The 21347-nt window shown below is 30.7% G+C and overlaps 4 protein-coding genes and 1 long non-coding RNA gene across 8 annotated transcripts; 3 read left to right on the top strand and 2 right to left on the bottom strand.

The window, feature by feature from the left end:
• Positions 1-927: 927 nt before the first annotated feature.
• On the top strand, positions 928-1492 carry LOC136979972 (venom protein 302-like). Its single transcript, XM_067275998.1, has 3 exons — positions 928-1001; positions 1085-1196; positions 1285-1492. Exons 1-3 carry the CDS (start codon positions 955-957, stop codon positions 1432-1434), a joined length of 309 nt encoding a protein of 102 aa, XP_067132099.1. The 5' UTR covers positions 928-954; the 3' UTR covers positions 1435-1492.
• A 3288-nt stretch (positions 1493-4780) lies between these two features.
• LOC136979997 (venom protein 302-like) lies at positions 4781-7233 on the top strand. The gene is made up of 3 exons (XM_067276019.1): positions 4781-4925; positions 6692-6803; positions 6878-7233. Exons 1-3 carry the CDS (start codon positions 4885-4887, stop codon positions 7076-7078), a joined length of 354 nt encoding a protein of 117 aa, XP_067132120.1. The 5' UTR covers positions 4781-4884; the 3' UTR covers positions 7079-7233.
• Positions 7234-10452: 3219 nt separating this feature from the next.
• On the top strand, positions 10453-11463 carry LOC136979996 (uncharacterized). Of its 3 annotated transcripts, none has more exons than XR_010881475.1 (4): positions 10453-10526; positions 10732-10857; positions 10938-11061; positions 11131-11463. It is a non-coding gene; the product is annotated as an uncharacterized lncRNA (long non-coding RNA). The 3 variants fall into 3 exon arrangements; XR_010881476.1 differs by lacking the exon at positions 10453-10526 and having other exon boundaries at positions 10679-10857; positions 11131-11264; positions 11341-11463; XR_010881474.1 differs by lacking the exon at positions 10453-10526 and having other exon boundaries at positions 10687-10857.
• A 1763-nt stretch (positions 11464-13226) lies between these two features.
• On the bottom strand, positions 13227-14478 carry LOC136979995 (venom protein 302-like). Its single transcript, XM_067276017.1, has 3 exons — positions 14328-14478; positions 13905-14028; positions 13227-13638 (listed from the first exon to the last, which is right to left on the bottom strand). The coding sequence occupies exons 1-3, from the start codon at positions 14375-14377 to the stop codon at positions 13504-13506; spliced, it is 309 nt and encodes a 102-aa protein (XP_067132118.1). The 5' UTR covers positions 14378-14478; the 3' UTR covers positions 13227-13503.
• A 1954-nt stretch (positions 14479-16432) lies between these two features.
• On the bottom strand, positions 16433-20283 carry LOC136979994 (venom protein 302-like). 2 transcript variants are annotated; one of them, XM_067276016.1, is made up of 3 exons: positions 20231-20283; positions 16783-16906; positions 16433-16709 (listed from the first exon to the last, which is right to left on the bottom strand). In XM_067276016.1, exons 1-3 carry the CDS (start codon positions 20251-20253, stop codon positions 16542-16544), a joined length of 315 nt encoding a protein of 104 aa, XP_067132117.1. In that variant the 5' UTR covers positions 20254-20283; the 3' UTR covers positions 16433-16541. The 2 variants fall into 2 exon arrangements, with proteins under 2 accessions (XP_067132117.1, XP_067132116.1); XM_067276015.1 differs by lacking the exon at positions 20231-20283 and adding an exon at positions 17579-17930.
• Between the last annotated feature and the right edge of the window lie 1064 nt (positions 20284-21347).

The following is a 21347-nucleotide window of genomic DNA, read 5'->3' as shown; positions in this document are numbered from 1 at the left end:
GTTTATTGACGTAAAGATTTATTTTACATGCCCTGTACCTGCCAGTGGCACAACCAGGTCGTAGGAAACAATATAATTGGTGCTACAGAATGCTACATTGAAGAGACAAGATGAAAATATAGAGTGAATAAAACAATAAAATAAAACAGTTTCACGAATCACCGCGTTACAGCTTGTATCGCGTGGAGAAAGAACAAGATGACATCCCCTGTACCTAAAGAGAAGGGCGGCATTGCCGCCCAGCAGGGGAGAGGAAAACCCGAAAACGCAGCCCCTCAGGAGCTATTTGGACCCCCAACTGCCCCATCTTGGAGCAGCTGATTGTTAGTAAACCGAATTAACTATATACGAATTTCCTATTTGTGCCGCAAGTCACGCTATTTCAATTCGAAAATTTTACCACCGAACGGAGTTAGATAACCGGTATGACGCTATCAAACGAAGCAATTAAACTTAGGCATGCATAGCGAACAAACAAACATCCTCATATGTATACATATAATGCATTAAGGAATTTGTGACTTTATTCAAATATTTATTTTCAGTTTTGCCGTATTTTAAGACAGATAAACAAACTGGCGCGTTATTTTCACCAATTTAAGTCTACCTTTTCGTTAAGTTGTCGAATAACAGAACATTAAGCGAATAATTTTATATATTTTAAACTATTTTATTAATTTTTTAGTAGAAGATAAAATATCATAAGTGAAAAAAACAAGAGATAATTTTTCTTATTATAAAACAAGATAAATTAAATTATTCTATTATTTAATAATGAATTAATTTTTATACAACAAATTTATAAGTAAAAAAAAACCACTATCTTAAGTAGACATATTGTAATTTTCTCATAGTTTAATCTTGATAAAATTACTGATAAATGCAGCATAAAAGTAGCCATGTTTCCTAATTTCTTCTCTTAATTCTTCTACCTTCACTTAATCAGTCTACAGAATGAATTCTTCGATGCTCTTATTGGCTCTGGCCTGTTGTATCATTGCGTAAGTAGTGTTATAATTTAATATACGCATTTATTTACTGGTTTAAAAAGATTTTAAATATATAATTTAATAAATAAATCAAGAACCTACGCCCTTGATTGTCCTCCGTGTGACAAATCTGCCTGTCAACCTCACGGCAGATGCCGTGCCGGAGTGGTTAAAGACATTTGTAACTGTTGTGACGTGTGTGCTAAGGTACGTAACTATATAAAAAATGTGATTATATACGTTTAAAGGTGTAAATTAACGTTTCTAAATATTATATTCTTAATTATTACTGCAGACATTAGGCGAGGAATGCGGAGGACCCGACGATATTTATGGCAAATGTGCGAGTTGGATGGTGTGTGCCAGACCATTCCCTCCCCCTAAAGATGTCGATTACAAAACTTGGCACAAAAACCAAAAAGGAAAATGCAGTCCTCTTATGTAATAAGTAATTCTTTTCAAATAATTGTAAATATTGTTTAAATAAAAGTGCAGACCTTCAATTAGCCTCATTATTATCAATTATCTGCGTACATAAACACGGTTTAATGTAAAAATATTCGAATTATTTAATGTTGATACATAAAATAAACCATTCGTAATTTACACAATAATGATGAGAATGAGGAGGATTGGACGATCAAAGAACGACGATTCCCGAATTCTGATTAAGTGTAACTAATTATTGGGTTGCAATTTGAAAACAAATTGTAGACCCGTAAATTCCCATTGTTGTCGTCCGTCTGTTCGCCTGTCTTTCCGTAATCTCGAGAACGGAGTTAGATAGACGATCGGCACGACTCTATCGTTAAAAGAAAACTATGATGTACTGTACAGAGCAAGCCACTACTAATTTGAGGTGGAGAGCGTATATTTTAAATTAAATAAATCTAAAAATATGATAAAAATAAATTTAAAAATTGCAGCCCGGCATTGTAACCATGTCACAATAAATATTGGATTTAAATATGCAAATTAATCGGGACACGGAGCGATTTCGTCGTGCGGGTGTAGAATTGGGATGGAACGTTGCGGGAAGAGGGAGATAATCCTAGCACATGTTGGGCACGGACAGGCCATCCTTACTTTCGCTCGTTGTCTATTGCTTTGTTATTGTGTTTTGTTCTTGGAGCTCAATTTTCGTCAGGTTGTCACTTCGACCCCCCCACGTATCTTCAAAACCCACTCGTGGACCCCATTTTTTTATTATCCACAATTAAAATATTCAACTATTATTCTTTCTTTACCTTTGAGAATCTCAGAATATTCTTTCAATTAAATTTTAATTTGTGTTAATAATTATTTAACGTATTAATTGTAATAATGTCCGTTAAGCAAAAGTAGCCATTTTTCTTAGTTTCTTCTCTTAATTCCTCTTGGCCTAAAGCGTGGGTAACTTTTCATCAATTAGAATTACAACTTCTATTGTAATAACTATTAGAATACAGAATGAAGTCTTCGATGCTCTTCTTGACTTTTGCCTGCTGCGTAATTGCGTATGTAAAGAGTTACTACTTAATATATACGTTTAATTATTCGTTTACAATGTTTTTAAATATATAATTTAATAAATAAACCAAGAACGTACGCTCTGAATTGTCCTCCGTGCGACAAATCTGCGTGTCAACCTCACGGAAGATGCGGTGTTGGAGTGGTTAAAGACGTTTGTGACTGTTGTGACGTGTGCGCAAAGGTGCGTAACTCTATAAAAATGTGATTACAATGGATAAATGTTTCTAAATATTATTTTTAAAATTTTTACTGCAGAAAATTGGCGAAGAATGTGGAGGACCCGACGATATTTATGGCAAATGTGCGAGATGGATGGTGTGTGCCAGACCATTTCCTCCCCCTAAAGATGTCGACTACAAAACTTGGCTCAAAAACCAGAAAGGAAAATGTATGCCTCTCAGAGGATAAATAATTCTGTTCAAATAATTGTAATTTTTGTTTAAATAAATTAAATATCTTTACAATTAGCCTCATTATTATCATTCATCCACACATAAGTACGGTTTAAAGTAACAATACCCGCACTACTTAAAGTTTGTAAATAAGAGAAAGTATTTGTAATTTTCGCAAGGACTTTAAAAGATTTCTCGCTTCTTCTAGCAATCTTCACTTCTTCCGGCAATCTTCCATTGAAGCTCGCTTCTTCTATTGAATGACCTTCCCTTCAACAAAAGAAATTAAAGGATTTAAATTATTTATTTTGAGTTTTTTTGTAAAATTTTTCGGACAGACAAACGTACTGGCGAATTATTTTCAGCAATTTAAACCTTTCTTTCTGTTATTTGTTGAATCATCGAGTTTACAACAGAAGGAAAAGAAACGTTAAATAAATAATTTTGTATTTTTTTAAAAAAAATATTTTATTATTTTTATGTAATGGAATACAAAGGCAAATAAAAGCTTAATTTTCAGGTTAGAGAGGAGTTTTATAATATATTGTTAATGCTAATAACGAATAAAATCTTCATTAAGTTCGTCTTCACGCCAGATACTACACAAGATCTCCCTCTATCTCCTCATCCTTTTGACCTTTAACCACCAAAATTTAAGAGCATCGAGCCCCCTTACACACAAACTTCCCTGCAAAATTTCAGAAACTTTGGACAGAAGACACAGGAGTTATTAAGCTTCAAAGAGGGTGAACAAAATCGTGCCCCCCACACTAACATCCATACATATAATTTTTTCACAATTTAATTTTGATAAAATTACTGATAAATGCTTCTCGAGTATAAAAATAGGCAAATTTCTTAATTTCTTCACTTAATTCCTCTTCGGGTAAGTTTTTATTAGATATAATTATAAATTCTACCTAACATAACGTTGATCAGTCTACAGAATGAAGTCTTTCGATGCTCTTCTTGGCTCTGACCTGATGCATAATTGCATAAATAATCCATTATTACTTAATATATAGTTTATTTACCGGTTTAAAACGTTTTTAAATAAATAATTTCACGAATAAACGAAGAAGATTGTCTTCCATGTGACAAATCTCACGTGAATTACTGCAGTAGTTCATGACGTTTGTAACTGTTGTGACTTGTGTGCAAAGGTACGAAACTCTATAAAAATATTATTATATAGGTTTAAAAATGTGAATTAACGTTTCTAAATAATATTTTCTTAATTACTATTTTAGGAATTAGGACAAGAATGCGAAGGATCCAAAAATATACAGCACATATGGGAAATGTGGGAGCGAGAAGATATGCGTCAGATCATTCCCTCCCCTTGATAAACATTTTCTAACTTGGTATAAAACCCAGAAAGGAAAATGTATGCACGTCACAATTAGAAATAATGGCGAATAAAGTATAGATCCTTGAAACAAAGTTAATTTGGAAAGTAACAATTGCTTAATATGTAAAGAGTAACGCATTCATCCTCCCACATCCTATTGGTTACAATGTAAATAAAAATTTTGAAACTCCGACTCCTTCCTTTAACCTCTCTGACACAATTGATGCGGCCGTAAACATTTTAAAGTAAATTAAAATATTAGTAATTATTCAATCAACGTAACTTCCGTCTCTACTCTTAAGGAGTGTTGCATATTTTTCTAATTTTTTTCCTTTTAAGATGAGGCTGGAGATGGTTTGGAAAAGAGAGAAAAAAATCAACATCCGACTAATTTATAACGTTAATTATTGAAAACAAAGCGTAAATTTAGTGCTTAAAGATAATAATTAAGTTAAATTAAATGGGAAAATACCATATCAATTAAGTTTCGTAATTCTAAGAAGCTAACTTCAACCAGACCGACGACGTCAAATATGCACTTAACTGATAAGTTACGTCACATTTTGGCATCCGGAATGTTTATTACGTGATGCTTAACAATATAAAAATCAAACTTTAGTATAATCAAAGAGGAAAGAAGATGTGGTTCGGTTTTCTCTGTATACTAAGCTTCGTTGCAAGGTAAATTCTCTCACTTAGACTGATCTAGCGATATTATAATTAGTTATACCTCTTAAATATGCTAATTTATGTAAATATATTGACAAATATTAACTTTTAATACGCTAAATTTAAATATTAATCCTTAATTTAACATTATACATTTACACAATCGATAACTGATCCCAGATTATCACTTGATGAAGCATCACCTGGAGCATCATTACCATGTTAAATACAATTATTCTATCTGTAAATTTTAATTGTTATTCGTTAATTTAATTATTTAATTGATCGAAATTAAATTTTTTAAATTAATAATTAGAATATTTCGTTCGTTCAAAGTGAATCTTTTCTTCAGAATTAAAGGAAAAGGATACAGGAAATAACTTTTGATATGTGATATCTCTTCCTTTCTTATAAGAAAAATATATCCTTCCTTTATAAAATAAGTTATATAATATATTTTTTTAAATATAATTTTCTTAGATATTATTTCCTTTTCTATATTTTAATAGGGCATTTTATTTTGAATAATCTTTAAATATTCCCTTCTATACTTGGATGTATTCTAAACTCTTTGTAATTTGATACACTTAACAGATAAAAATTAAGGATACTTAATTGTATTTTAATTAAAAAATTACATTAATTAATTATTTATAAATGATGTATAAAGGCACTTCGACTCCCCTACTAATATCCCATAAGATATTCTTTACCCTAAACCAAATTATATATTAATTTTTTAGGTCCCGTCTCTCACTTATGTTAGTCGACCCCACTGCGGGTCAGCCCCTCCTGTATACTGGTAGCTCGTGTTACTTAATGAATAATCAATTAATTTTTTATTTAGAAGAATGGAAACGAGCCCTTCCACCCTCCTAACTAAGTCGTCATCCTAGGATGATGCACAAAGCTGTTACTTGTTTATGATAAGTAAATCCGGTACCGATTGCCAAATTCTTAAGTAGTTACTGTTGAATACATAACGAAAACATTGTAAGAAACATGTTATTTAACTCTGGAATTCGTTCACTTGATTATTTTTACTCTATTTTCCACTTGACATTGAGACATCCACTTCAAAATCATAAGCTACGTATTGACTCTGATGCTCGAACGAAAATATTTCAACTTCAAGTGCTTCGTTACTAAATATTCCTTCTAATTTTGTTTTTTTTTCTTGTTCCTGTTTGATAAATATATTGCAGAATGTTTATTTGTACTTTAATTGCTACAATTTTCTTAGCTTTAAATATCATTTGACATACTTCTATGAAAATACAAGTTGGTAGATGAGCTCTTGAAAAATCAAAATGGCGGCTTAAAATCGAAAATAACAAAAAAATGTTGAAAGAATTGAAATTATTCTTGTAAATATTAATAAATTTCGAATGTTTTCACTGTTTATAAGTAATATTAATATTATTTTTATAAAATAAACGAAGTGTTATGCTTTCATACAAAGCGAGAGTAAAATCTCTAACGAGGTTTGAAGACCTCGACCATAATCATTTAGTTAATTTAATTACGTATTTAAATGACACAAAATTAATAATTTGATTGAGTAATTGGACTGTTCAAACCCAACACACTTTTTAATATTAATGAGTCAGGCCTGAATGAGTCATCCGTGAAATGCCAATTTCTTCAAGCGCTTTTCTCCGTCCTATGAAATTGACTTCTTGCTTGCAACACGCCAAGCAACAGGAGCAGCATTTTATTTTACTACAGCAGGGTTTATTGTTTTATTTTAAAATTAAATTAAGTAATTTTCTTAACAGTGCTTCCTTAAACTGCGTGCCTTGTAAAGACGTTGAGTGCAATAGAGTGCCAAGCGACTGTCCCGTAGGAGTTACAAAAGATCCTTGTGGATGCTGTGGAGTCTGTGCAAAGGTAGGATCTTCGTATATCCTATCGACACTCGAAATACTATATAATTGTTCAATACACACGAATTTCTTTTGCAGAACTTAGGCGAACCCTGCGGAGGACCTTTTAATTCTTACGGAACCTGCGGGATCGATCTAGTTTGCGACTTGGGGGATTTTCCACCTAACGAAGATCCACGTGATTACGCCGATGCCCCTATAGGGAAATGCATCGTGGGTAGAAGAATGACAACTACCACCTCCAGTCCCGACTTTACCGTTCCCGACATACTTCAATGAAAGTGGACAAGATAATGAAGCGGGTGTCACTATTCTGTTTATATTGTTCATCGAGCGTGTTGTAATTTTATTATTGCATCTAGTAAGATGTCTGTATTGGAGTAATGTAATGAAAAAAAATCATAATGTATAAATAAAAGTACCGTATTAACGAATACACGATTTATTAGTTTAGTAATGGCTTAGTTCTTGTTAGTAAACAAGGACCAGCTGTAAGTGTAAAGTCTAGTGTATAAACCAACGACATATAACTACTATACCCCGAATTGAATGAAAGTTAAGGTAGAAACTAGCGCCGCCGTTTAAAGCCAAAGAAAGTAGGCGACGCCATGACAGTTTAAGGCAGAGTGTGCCTAAGCCGTGAACAGTTTGTTGTATGCCGACTTACGGTAGTTATTTTTGGAGTACAGTAGAGCATCGATTATCCGACTTAACTGGGGACTGGGGTTGGTCGGATAACTGAAAAGTCGGATAACCGAAAAGTATGAAAAAATACATTATTAGTATAGTGTATTAGACCTGGTTTAAATACTAGCCTCCATTTCATGGTCGAGCCAGTGCTGCCAGCTAAAACATGCAAAAATTTAACAGAAATAATATTAAAGTAGCCAAGACATAACCGAATATTGTAGCGCCACATCACTAGCGGACATTTCAATTTGCCGACTAGAACGCGGTCGGTTAATCGGAGGTCGGATAATCGATGCTCTACTGTAATTGCTATTTATTTAGACTCGCGTGTACGAGAATTTTTATCATCACATGAACATGACAGGAATACTATCGAGTTTCAGTGCAGTTAATTGTACGACAAGATACAAAAAAGGATCCAGTATCACGTTTCACCGGTAAGTTAGATATAGGCCTAGTTGCCAGATCGTGGGTTGCCGATTAAAATCTCGTAACTCCTGAAGAAATTTTTCTGGAGAAACATTAAACTTCCTTCAGAAGTCCTATTTTTTTTACTTATGTATTGAGCTAGGTTTTATTACGAGAGTTTTATAGATCACAGGAAACGTGTTTCGTTATCCATCAATGTTGTAATTCAAACTTGAACAAATATTAATTAAAGTTACGGGGTTTTGATCGCTTACCGATGATATGGTACTTTTTTTTGTACGTAAAACGATCGCACAATGGAAATTTTCTTGACGGGCTTCCTAAAAACAAGCAATACTTCTATCGATGGTTGACAGCGATACGTGACGACCAAGCAATAGTAGTGTTTTTTGCAGTCAGCACTTTGAATCAAACTGTTTCTACACAAAGAACGGATACAACCATTTGCATGAAACATCGGTTTCTACAAAGTTTGATTTTCCTCTGTATCTATGGTAGTGCCACGGACACCACTAAAGCGAACATCTTTGGCTAACATAGATGACGATACCTAAGATGAGCGGAGTGTGCAGCAGCAAGATGAAGCTCGAATGCCTGACCCACCAAATCACATACTCAGGCGCATCGTGGTGTTACCATAAGACAAATGTACACGAAATTTTTCCATTTTAAAGATAAATAAATTACGTTTATTGATGGGTTACTGCATTTGAAAATATTCATATGGGGCTGTTCATAAATTATGTCCGCATTTTTGTTTAAATTTTAACTCCCCTCCCCCTCTTGTCCCAGTTTTCCCAACTTTCCGTACCCCTCTCCTCTTCTATCGAAGCTCAACCCTCCGCACCCCTTGTCAGATTTTTGTTCGACTTTCAGTTCCCTCTTTCCCTTTCGGTGTGGACGTCATTTAACCCCCTATTTCACCAACAGACGATTAGACTAATCGCAGGATTAACGACTATCTTAAATACAAGATTATTGATTTTGCCTTCCGCCATTTTAAGATTAGACGTAATCTGGCATTAAGGGTTTTTAGGTAGTCAGTGATGCTAATTTACTAATACGAAAAAACTTATTAGTAAGATGGGTTGGATCAGTACATGATTCTACAATATTTAATAATCCAGAGTTATGTCTGAAATTTGAGAATAGATTTCCTCTTAAGCTTGCTTAGAAAAGTTCCTCTCTGGAGGACTTTCTACAGGATTGGATTGTATTGGATTAATGGAATAAAGCAGCGTAACACGTAGTTGATTTCTCAAGAAGGAATGTCTCTCGGGAGGAATTTCTATTGGCTCCATGAAAAAAATTCAGAAAACTCACTTGGTTAGTCACGCGCAAACTCGGCCATTACCATTCTCGATGGTTTTATCCACTCGGCCACAAAAATGGTAATGACAATGAGAATAATTAAACTAAAAACAATGAGAATCGTTAACCAATAGAATGGTGGTTTGTTTTATTTATGGCTTTATTGTTATTGTAATTCTAACTGGATCCGCCAGGTGCAGTTTATTAACCATTAGATCCTCTTTCTAGGAATTAGTAGCCTTATTTGTTTAGTGTTTCTTAAGGTTAAAACTTTAATGTGTTCCACGATATAATAATGTTTTTATTCGATTTTCTAAATAATTTTTCTGTTTCGTATAACTAGACGTAGAGCGTGATGGACAGAGCAGGCATTTCCGAGTTTACTACGCAAGGCGTCAATTATATAAACAATAGAAATTATTATTATTTATTTTTAAGTAATTATTTCAACGTGATAAAAACAATAATTTAAAATTAATATATATTTTTCGTATTTGTAATTAAATTAATTAAATTTATAAAACTTTAGTTTAAATTTCGAAAATCAGATGGCGCTGTAAATAATCTTACTTTAATGTTGCCAGATGTAAATAATTGTGGGTGTATATTTTAAAAATTGGAATTTTGACATTTTTAATATTTGATTTTCCTTTTTAAAAGTAAAATAGGTTTAGGTTTTACACTTAAAATTAATTAATTTGCATAACAATACACGTAAGCGAAACATAATCCCAAATATTAAAGAAACAACACGCCTTTGTCAACAATTGTCATCTATGATTAGTCGAGAGCGTGTCACGTGATAACTGGAAGCCATTTTTTTTTTGTTCAAATGCTAGCTAAAGGTTATTGTTGTTAGTGTATTAAATCTCGTTCTTTAATTATTGTTCCGTAATATACGAAATCACATTTCTCTGTTTATATTTCTACTTACACAAGCAAATAACCGATGCAGTATAAAAAAAGTGCATTATTATGTATCTATATTTAATATCACGTTCATCTGTTTTATTAAACAGAAAAGCGATATCAATACCTTTATTTATTTTCTTCATATAATAAGTAATAACTTTAATGAAAGTTTTACATTGCAACAGATGATAACTTGTGTGACGTCTGACGTTTTGCAACTTCCTGTTACGCATGTTACGTGATCAGGAACTTAACTGACAGCCTATATTTAACAACTCCTAAGTTATAAGCATGCCGTCACGGTAGAAAAACGGATCTTTCCGAAGATGTATGATTGTTTAGCACATACCATTCTGGCAGGAACCGGTGTCAGAAGTGTTATATTGTAATTTTTAGTCGCTTTTTCGTTAATAATAAAGAAGAATACGTAGAAAATAAATTAAATTAAAAGTCTTTTTTATTTATAAAATAATAAAATTAATTTTCTGTTTAGTAAATCTGATGATAAAAAAAAAATATTGTTTTTGTATCCGATTTCTTCACATCTTCCTGGTATTAAATTTCTGAAAATAAAATGGATAAAACCGTAGAAATTCCTAAAATCAACGTGAAGTTCTCTATAAAAGTAAAAGAAACCAACGGATGTTGCCACGAAAACACCCTCTTAAATCATTAAAAATGTTGCTCTTCGTTATCTTTTTTTGCATCGTTGGGAGGTAAATTTGTGCTATTATTTTTTAATTAATCGTTTATAAATTAATTTTAATTATTATTATTATTTACTTATTTTCTGTAGCATCTATACTTTATCTTGCCCTTGCCTCTACGATAAAAGTTATTTAGAAAGTTGCGAGTTACCCGAAAATTGCTCTTTTGGCCTCACTAAAGATGCTTGCGGATGTTGCGACGTTTGCGCTCGAGTAAATTAATTAATTATTAATTAATTATATGTTATTATTATTATTATTATTTAATTATTATTTTAATAGGGAGAAGGAGAAAGATGCGGAGGACCGTGGTTCATCAGTGGAAGATGCGCTAAAGGGTTGGAATGCGATAGAACCGAAACGTATTCTATTGGTGTATGTCGGCCAAAAATTTAAATAATTGTACAGGAAAATTGGTAAAATAATTTATATTTTAATTCAAATTTTTACAGTTTGTTTTCTTTTCTTTATTTAATTCTAATCATTATTCAGTTACTGATGCTGAAGAACTGCGATGTTAATCCTTAATTTACTTATATAAATATGTGATTAAAATGTATGGAATTTAAATTCTTCTGTTCGAAATTTAATAAATTGATGTTATATATTTATAAATCCACTTTAATTTGTATACATTATTATTATTTTTTTTTTTAAATTGCAATTTTTCTCCTATTTATGGTGGGTTAGAGGAAAAGATTTCTTCACTTCCTTTAGAGGATGCATTGAAATTTTGCTGCTGATTCTACGAATGGGCTGGACATTATTAAGTTCCAAGTAAAAAGATTTTTATAAATTCTTTATTTTATAAAAGGCAAAAAGGAATTTAAATTACTTTTCCTAGTTTTGTTTAACTCGTTTTCTATTCTTATAACCAGAAAACACGTAATTTTTTTCTGTATAGAATAGTTAAGTAATTTTTGATATTTAAGATAAGAGAGCGAGTTTTAAGTGCATTGTTACGAAAATATTGGATATTTCTAGTCATTTAACTTAAAACGAAAGGTTAAAAAAAAATTTAGCAATCAGTTGCGTAACTTTCGAGTTATGACAGATGACCCCTGTATCTCCTCACTCAGTCGACCTTTAACTACCAAAATTTAATAGCATTAATGCCCCTTACACTCAAATCTCTCTGCAAAATTTTAGAAATTTTTGACGAAAGGAAAAAGAGTTATTAAGCTTCAAATTGGGTCAACAAAACTGCTTCACCCCCCACATACATATACAAACACACTAACATCCATACATACAGAAAAATCCCCGAAATTTTTGCACCCTCCACCCTTCCTCTCTGTTGTGTAACAGCTGGGAAAGTAAAGATGCAAGAAAAAATGCGTAAAAACGTGAGAATTTTCGTTTTAAATCGGTTTTTGGAGCAGTTAAATTAGAACATTTATAATAAAAAATGTGTTTAAATTAAATTTTAATTTATTCTTTATTAAAATACAAAAAAAAAGTTTAATTAATTAAAAAATAATAACGTTTTTTCCTTGTTGATTTGCAAACACCTACAAGCATACGATCTCTTCTCACGCACTTCAATCCTCTACCGCATCTTCCAGTCCCTCCCCAAACTCCTCCGCATCTTTCGTTTACGGACTGTAAATAATAAAATTCTGTATAATTACTGTTTAAACGTTACAGTTATTGTAATTTACTCTGATAAACATATAACAAGCGTACTTACTTTAGCACATATGTAGCAACAACCGCATACATCCTTCGTTAAACCCGCTTTACAACCCACAGGATCGGGGCATTTTCCTTCACAGGGAGCGCACATTAACGTACATACACTAAAATAAACACGAAAGGAGCGCATCTTAACCACAATTAACTGGTAAAATATGCAGTTAGGTGAATTATAACCCCATTAACTTCAAGTTTAACAGGCTCTGAACATTCGAAAGGCCCTTGTCTTCCACCGAATAAAGTTTAAAACGTGAGGCCTCGTAGAGTGAGGTTATAAGCTCGTACTCTTCAGTTTGTGATGATAAGCAAATTATAGATAAATTTTTAGTTATAAATAGTAAAATATATAATAAATCTCTAAACTTACCGTTGAAAAATAGCGAATAATGTGAGAAAGAGTAATGTTTTCATCTTTAACTTCTGTACTTTTGAATATTATTTTCGATATATTAAAAAATATATTGCATCAATATCCTGCAGAAAATTTCTAAAGAAATTTCGTAACTTATTACGAAAACTATCGATCGAAATAAGAGTCCTACTGCGAATTTTAAGTCTCGTTAACACGTCCTAACTTTAAATAACTCCTTTCAGTTAATTAAAAGGGTGCTCCACGTCCCTACACTAATCTACAGTTTAAATTGATTTTTCTGTATTCCTATGCATAAAAAAACTCACAATAATTAATTTGATTACATATTTTAATGTTTTAAGTAATTAAGAATTACATTAAAATTTAATTATATTTGAAAATTAATTAAATATAATTCAATTTTTTAAACATACTCGAATACCAAACCCATGGAATTACACCGGTTATAAATTATTTAAATGATGAATTACGATAAAGAAAAGTTAATTATTAACCTTATTTAATAGATAAACAGTATTTTATAACGATTATTTGAATTTTTTAAATTTATAACATCAAAATTGCGTAAAAATTGGGTTTCTATGCCGTTATAAATCGCGCATGCAGACTCCTTCAGCTTGCCATTTTTGATATTCTGGTAAATTCTCTGGTTTTATACAGCTGAGTCCTTTAGCACAACGTCCAGAAGTTTCCCAAGGACCCCCACATTTTTCATCTAATGCCTAAAATATTAAAAAATAATTAGAAAAACAGAATTAAAAGTTACTTAGGGAGGATGTTGTTAGAATTTATTGTTATAAGTAATTAATATCCTATTGTTTTATGAAATAAATAACTGTAGATAATTCAAGGTGATCGAGAGGAAAAATGGTTAATAAATTTATTTAATATTTTTAGAAATAAAAAACATACATTAATTATTTAAATTTTTGTGTTCTTTTTAAAATTATTTATATCTTTAATAATTTATAAATAAATCCAAACTTACTTTAGCACACACTTTACAGCAGCCACAGGCATCTAAAGTAAGTCCTGCAGGACAATTCTCGGGTATCTTACACGAATCTCTCAAGTCCTTCATAGTATGACAAGGACATGATAAAGAATAGATACTAGAAAAATAATATAATAAAAAATTGATCCCTCGATTAAAAAAAATACCTTTTAATTCATGGATTTCTACAAGATTTTCACTAGTAAACTCCTTAAATATCTATTTAATTTATCCATAAAAATATTGTAAGTTTGTAAAGCTTCCATATGTTTCTATGATAATAATTTATTCTCTTACATTTATATCTCTTAAAATTATTCTCAATTACACTTAAATATGTCAGAAAATATTATAAAAAGTAATTTTATATTAGAATAAATATTTAATATACGTTTTAAAATACGTTATTAAACGTACCTGTAAATTAACACGCAGAATATTGCCAATCGTAGCAGCTTATCTGACATTTTGAGTGCAAATAATAACGTATCGAACTGTTATTTTTATCAATTACCTGTATATAAATGTTTATCAAATTATCAAGATTTATATACAGGTGCACGTCAGGAGAATTTAAATTACATCAGAACCTGAATAACAACGTCAATGACGAGTTATAAAACAGGACCAATAAACATTATGAAATGAATATTACAAAACAATTAATAGGATATGATAACCGTAATACATTTTTTAAACATGTCTACCCTTTTGTACGTTATAATTTAACCCCATTTAGCTCCAAATCGAAAATTTAAAAGTGCGCATTATACACGATATGGGACTTTTAAATGGTGTAAAAATAAAGTAAATTTAATTATAGAATTTTTAAAATATTTTATTATTTAATAACAAGGCTTATTAAGGATAGAAAATAAGATTTTGATATATTTATATTTAAAAAGATTTTTTTTTTTTCGGTCTTCGTAGGAAGTAATTAAAAATAATGTATTACATAATTTAATCTGGACAAAAGCCAATTGTTTTGAATGAAATCACTTTCTACGAAAAAATATTAGTCACGTTTGGTAAACAAGGATGTGAAAGGTTACGTGTTGAAGGTTGGAGATATCTTTTAAATGAAAAATTCAAGAAAAAGAATATGAGAAAATTCAAATTGAATTTATCTCACGTTTAATTCATACATTTATTTATTATTATTATTTTTTTTAAACTAAATTTTTCTTAATTATTTATCATAGAAAATAATTAAAGAACTCAGATTTTTAAAAAGAAAATGCTCCAAAAGTTTAATTATTTGTCATTAAATTAATTTCATTTCGAATATACTCGCTTTAAAAATTAATAAATAATTTAAAATATTGTTTTAGAAGTTTAATTTTAAAGCTAAAATATTGTCAAATTAATTTATTTATTTTTAAAAAGTTTCAAAATTATATATACATTTTTTAATATATTTTATCCTTTTTTTAAATCCACTTTTCTATAACTCGTTCTCCAAAAACCGGTTGCGTGAAAACACATTTAAAATAATTAATGACCATTAAATAACCTTACATTTTTTACAATTAGTCTATAAATTAGAAATTAATTGAATAGAAAGTTATGTTACGAGGAAACAACTTCAACCTCATCAGATCTTATGAGAGGATCCTGAGAGGAATTTCTCTTCCTTCCTCCTCCTCATCTTCATCTTCAAACTGGTGATGTTCATAATGGAAAGCGTGAGCATCTTTTCATCTTCAGCTTCATCAGATCGGAGATGAGGATGATGTAGCTGTCCTCTCTTAACAGTTTTTATCACAATGCTTAACTTTACCTAATAACTAATATTCGGCAGACGTTTTATTTTCGTAATGCCCGTGTTAACGTCCGATTATCTGGAATAAAAATTGTACAGATCAAGTGATGTTGAGAGAGTGCCGATTATAAAATTTCTCATACTCGAGCGTTGAATCATCCGTTTGCCAATGCGACTAGTTCTGGTCTTTCTGCTAGTTTTATTTTGTTTTTTAATGAATATTTTAACATTCTTCTCCGACGAGTAATTATTAATTTAAATATACCCCCAACGTGATACAACATTTAATTATTTTGCACGCCATTCGAAGATTCTTCCAAAGGTTCAATGTGTCTTTTACATTCAGTACAATGAATGTTATCAATGGAAAAAAATATCGTTTGCCGCAATACAATGGAAACGAAGTTATTAGCGAATTTTATTAACATTCGTGACGTCGCATCCATGTTAAAATGGTCGCGACGTATTGCATCGCTTCAACGTTTTTTCCTTTTTCAAATATTGTAAAAGTATATAAATTATTTTATCATCATTTAAACTAACTTTTACACACATTTCATTATTTTATACTCACCAAAAATAACGCAAGAACAGTAAATTTACGTTTAAATTCAAAACGCGTAGAATCCAATATGGCGGAAACCGTACGGTGACGACAATTAAACTTCTATTATACTTATTTTAATTTAACGAATGATCTCTCTTCGTTTTGATTATAACTTTTTTTTAAAAAATGACCAAAATACTTTACTTTAATGCATATTTTTAAACAGAGTATTTAATTTTCACAGATAAGCAAATAGGAATACAATAAACGTGGAAGCAAAGGTAACAGGTGATGATGAAAGTTAATAATTTTGGCAGCATGTTCACGAAACATTAATTCCAAATAAGCTTTGTACCTTTTTTAAAGGTTTACATGTACCTTCGGGTTGAAGCGATATGTGTTTGGGACGATTTTCGGGTTTAACGCAAACTAACCCTTTGCCACAACGCCCATGCATATGCCAAGGTCCTCCACATTTGTCGTTTTCGGCCTACGAACGTGGAAATTAATTAAAAATTTGACTGGAAAATAAATGAATTTAATTAAATTTCCTCGTAACTTACCTTAGCGCAGACTTTGCAGCAACCGCAACTGTCTTCTATTAGGCCATTGGTGCAGTTTTTGGGATTCTTACACGACTTAATTAACTCTATATTGGAGTGGCAAGGACAAGATAGAGCGGATATGCTGAAGAAAAAAACAAAGATAAAATAAATTTATGCAAACGAATTGCATTTAAAAACATTATATTCAGTTAATTTTAATAATAAATTAATTTTATATTTAAATTTTTTCTATATTTTATGCGTAATTTTCTTCTAAAAAAGATGCATTCTTGCGCCCGTCACGTTTACTGTATTAATTCACATACACGTTCGTTGTATACAGTTACACTTCGTCTATTTTTTTAAAAAAAATTAATTTATGACGTAATAATTTAATTATGTTACAAAATTAATTTCATTTAAAATGTATGTAAATTTCGCTTTAACAATTAATTTTATTGTTCTTGCAACAATGGAACGTTACGTTTTATTGTCAAGAATACAATAAAATGCCGATTTTTATTGTGTTTTCCAGCGTAATAAAATCAATTAATAAATACAGTAAATTGTGTAAATATTGTAAATAAATAAGTAAATAAACTTACTGTATTTATTTACGAAATTTGATAAATTTCATAAGTATAAAACAATAAAATTCTGTAAAATAATACAGTAAATTGTAGAAGATTAATTTCATTTTTTTATTAAATAATTATCGTATTTTAACACCGAATTTTTCACTTAAAGGTGGTTATAATTAGGTGAATTTCACGGAAAATTTCACGTAGAATATAATAAAAGAAAAATTACTCACCTCGCAACGAGTGCAAACAATACGATTAAAGTCAACATCACAATTGATCTTCCTCTAATTGACTCACTTACTTGTACGATTGTTCATAGGGTTTTAGTACATCTTACTGCTTCGACCAGTTCCCAACACTTTCGTGTGACGTCACTCTTTTATTTTTCACGAAATGGAAATTAACATGACGTCAAGTTGCTTTTCGAATTGTTTTTCTCTAACATTGTTATTGTTATAATTAGGTTTTTAAATGTCCATTATCTTTCGCACATTTTTATGTAATTAATACGTTTATTTGGACGGAGAGGGGTCAAAAATCGGTTATCTGTGAAGGTTTTTTTTTTGTTTTTATAAATTAAAGCTTTACAGCAGTTAACCGACGTTTGGCCCACTCTATTTTGGGAATGCCGAGTCTTTATAACTAAGATAGTGTTTATATTTTTGTATAATAATTATACCAACTTTTAAACTATTTTTATGAATTAATGCGTAATTAACTAATTAGCATGTTAATGAGTTAAGAGTTAATTAAGTAATTAACGAATTGGGTTATGATTATTTTTTAAAAAAACACCTGTCAACACCACACTTTCATTAAAAATAAAACAAAATCATAATTTATAGAGGTAGATATAAGTAAAATAAGGTATTCCTCGTATATAAGATCCTTATTCCTATTGTTTAACACACAAGATATACCTTTCTTATCTACTAATCTGTTTCCAGGAAGATCGACAGGAGAGGAAGTAGGTCGAGGTCTTCCCTATTGGGTTTCGAACTTGAATATTTCTAGTGTGAGAGTGATATTTTTCTACGCTAACACCTCGATTAATCTACACAATGATCAGAATTCAAATTCAGTAATTCGATTCTAAACTGTAAAATGAATAATTCTTTATGACAAATTTCATTCGATATTCCCGTTAGAAATCGTAAAAATTACACGATTTTTTTTCCTTTTAGTATTGAATTAAGGCGCATCTTATCCGATTATAGATTTTTTTATTATTTGTTAGAGGGACAGGACTTAATAACAAGTCACTAAATCCAGCCTATATACGTATTAAGGAAAAGAGTGTATTACGCTGTGAAGGAAAAGGGCGTATTTGAGAAGATGGATGGAGAAATTGAAGAAAGAAACTTCTCTTATCCATCAGATTACTGTTTCATCTTTCTCATTGCTCCCAATAGAAAGAATAGGGGAGCCAGGAGAAAAGATAAAACTGTGATTTGAAGGAGAAGTTAACTAAAGATGAGAAGGATGACAGAGGCAAAAGTTGAAGGGTCTACTCTCCCTAAACCAAGGAGAAGATGGAAGGATTGTATATAAAGTGATTTATAGGAACAGGGCCAACTCTTTTCCTATAAATAAGGTCCCGATTTTGATTGCCGCACTCACTCGGCTTTTGAAAGGGGCAGAGTGTAAAAAGACATGCCCAAATGGTTTTTGGTGGTTTTTATTCATTCATTTGAAGTGAAAAACAAATTTGTTAAACCGGATCACGTATGCTGAAGGGAAAAATACGATAATTAGCTTACTTACTCTCTTCTTTTGTTGAGAGAAAAGGGGGTAAAGTGGAATTTTCTGGATTAAACAACTAAGCCTTAGGGTTGTTCTAAGAATGTAAACAGATTCACTGAAAATCTGCAACACGTGTTTTCTTTTCTAAGAAAAGAACAATCTAGAAAATTCTGGATTGAGGTCACCTTACCATATTTATAGGGGCCTCATTTCAAAGACGAGAAGGCTAATAATACGTTTTATGAAGATTTAAAGACCGCTCTTCTGCAGGCAAATATACCGTTATATAAGATCTTTTAACAATCAATCCTTTAAGTCATTTCTCCAGAAATATACGGGAAAGTTTGTGCACTCAGAAAAAACTACACGAAACCAGTTTATGATCAAACAATATCTAAAATCCTGGACGTTGTCGGAGACAATCCTGTAGTGTTTATACTGGACGAAACAATGGATTCCACAAAACGGTACGTGCTGAACGTTCTTGTTACACCGCTGATCGGATTCTATGTACTGTACAACCAATGTTATTCAAAATGTACCAACTTGAAAATACGAACTCAACTACAGTGTCCCACTCTTTCCATGATGTTTGCGCCAAGTTGTGGCCAAATGATGTCCAGTACGAAAAGGTTTGGCTTTTCGTTACAGATCAAGCATGTTACATGTTGTCAGCATTCTCAAATTTGCATCTACAACAACCTAAAAGGTGGCTTGTCTTGCCCGTGCCCTATACCGAGTATGTGAACGTATTCGTGTAGAATATAGCAAGGCCAACGACTTCATTTCGAAAATAAAAATGGTTGTTGTCAAGTGCCCTAGTGTAAACATAGTAGTACTTGTTAGTTTTTGTCTTAATAATACAGAATTTAAAAGCACCCAAATGAGCACCCGATCCATTCTAAAAATGCACCCAAAAATCCGGACCTTACCTATAAATCACCCTTTATAGATCCGACTGAAGAGGAGATAAATGAAAGAAACGAGTGGAGATGTTTGATAACAAGTAGCCATCTGTACACGGATGGAAATGGTTAAAGGACACGAGATAATTAAAAACGTGGATTATTTTCAGTATTTCAACTTAATAAACATAGAAAAATTAAAAAATAAAAGTAAATTTTATCAGAAAACTATACCCAGAATACGAAGACAGCGCCATTTCTCGCCTTGCAGTTGATATGGAACTATCAAACTATATACATATTTGTTTTTTAAAACAAAGTACAACAACAGGTATTACAAATATCGTTAATGTTTATATCATATAAATACTTGACATACTTTTGTTTCTATAATTAATCAGGGGGTGATTCAATAGCACGAGATACTGACGATGCCGCCACCTGGCGTTAGAAATAGAAACTAAACGAATAAGTGTCGCTTGAATTATTTCAATTATTTATTTTAATAGTTTTGTACGAAAATAAAATAAAATAAAATAAAATTGTAATTAAATATTTTAAATTATTACAATTTAGCTAAATAAATAAATATTTTCGGTATAATTTAATACAAATTTTAATTAAGCTTACTGGAAGTTTAACATAATACAACAGTAGGCCTATAGATTGTATGTGTACACTTTTACAAAGCATAAAAATACACATTAATATATTGAAAATATCGTAGATAAAGTGTTAATTTGGCACTTATTTTAATCAAAAATTATAAAATATTGTCATTTTATAATTTTTTTAATACGAAATGTATGAAATAGAAAGAGAAAGGATGCTGTAAATCTCCTCTTCTTCATCCTCTTCCTCTCTGTTTCATCATTTAGACAATGAACTATTATTGCATAATTAGACTAGAATGGATGAAAAAGTCGACAAATATATAAAAAATTAATGTATTTTAAAGTAAATTTAACAAAACAAATAAAATTTTAAGCAATTTAAATTAAATTTTCTATTATGTAAAAAGGTTCTTTGAGAAATATTCATTTTTTTTTCCTTCGTTCTGAAAAGAAATTTTTTAATAAAATTAATAATGTTTATTTTAAATATTTATTTAATTATTTTATTAATTTTATAAATAAATAATTTTAATATTTTTAAATTTAAATATATTTTATTAGAATAAATTCTTTTCATTCGTGTTGTATAGCCTCTTACGGATACCAGCTTATGTTATGTTTAATTTTAAGTTTTTGAATAAATTATTCTAGTAAAATATTCAAATTAATTCGTGAAATTTGAATAAAATATAAAAAAAATTAATTAAAAATAAATGTAAACTAAATAAAGCCGCATA

This window comes from Centruroides vittatus, unplaced genomic scaffold (assembly GCF_030686945.1).
Source record: "Centruroides vittatus isolate TY-2023 unplaced genomic scaffold, ASM3068694v2 contig_658, whole genome shotgun sequence".
Lineage (NCBI taxonomy): Eukaryota > Metazoa > Arthropoda > Arachnida > Scorpiones > Buthidae > Centruroides > Centruroides vittatus.
This window is presented reverse-complemented; position numbering and strand designations above follow the sequence as displayed.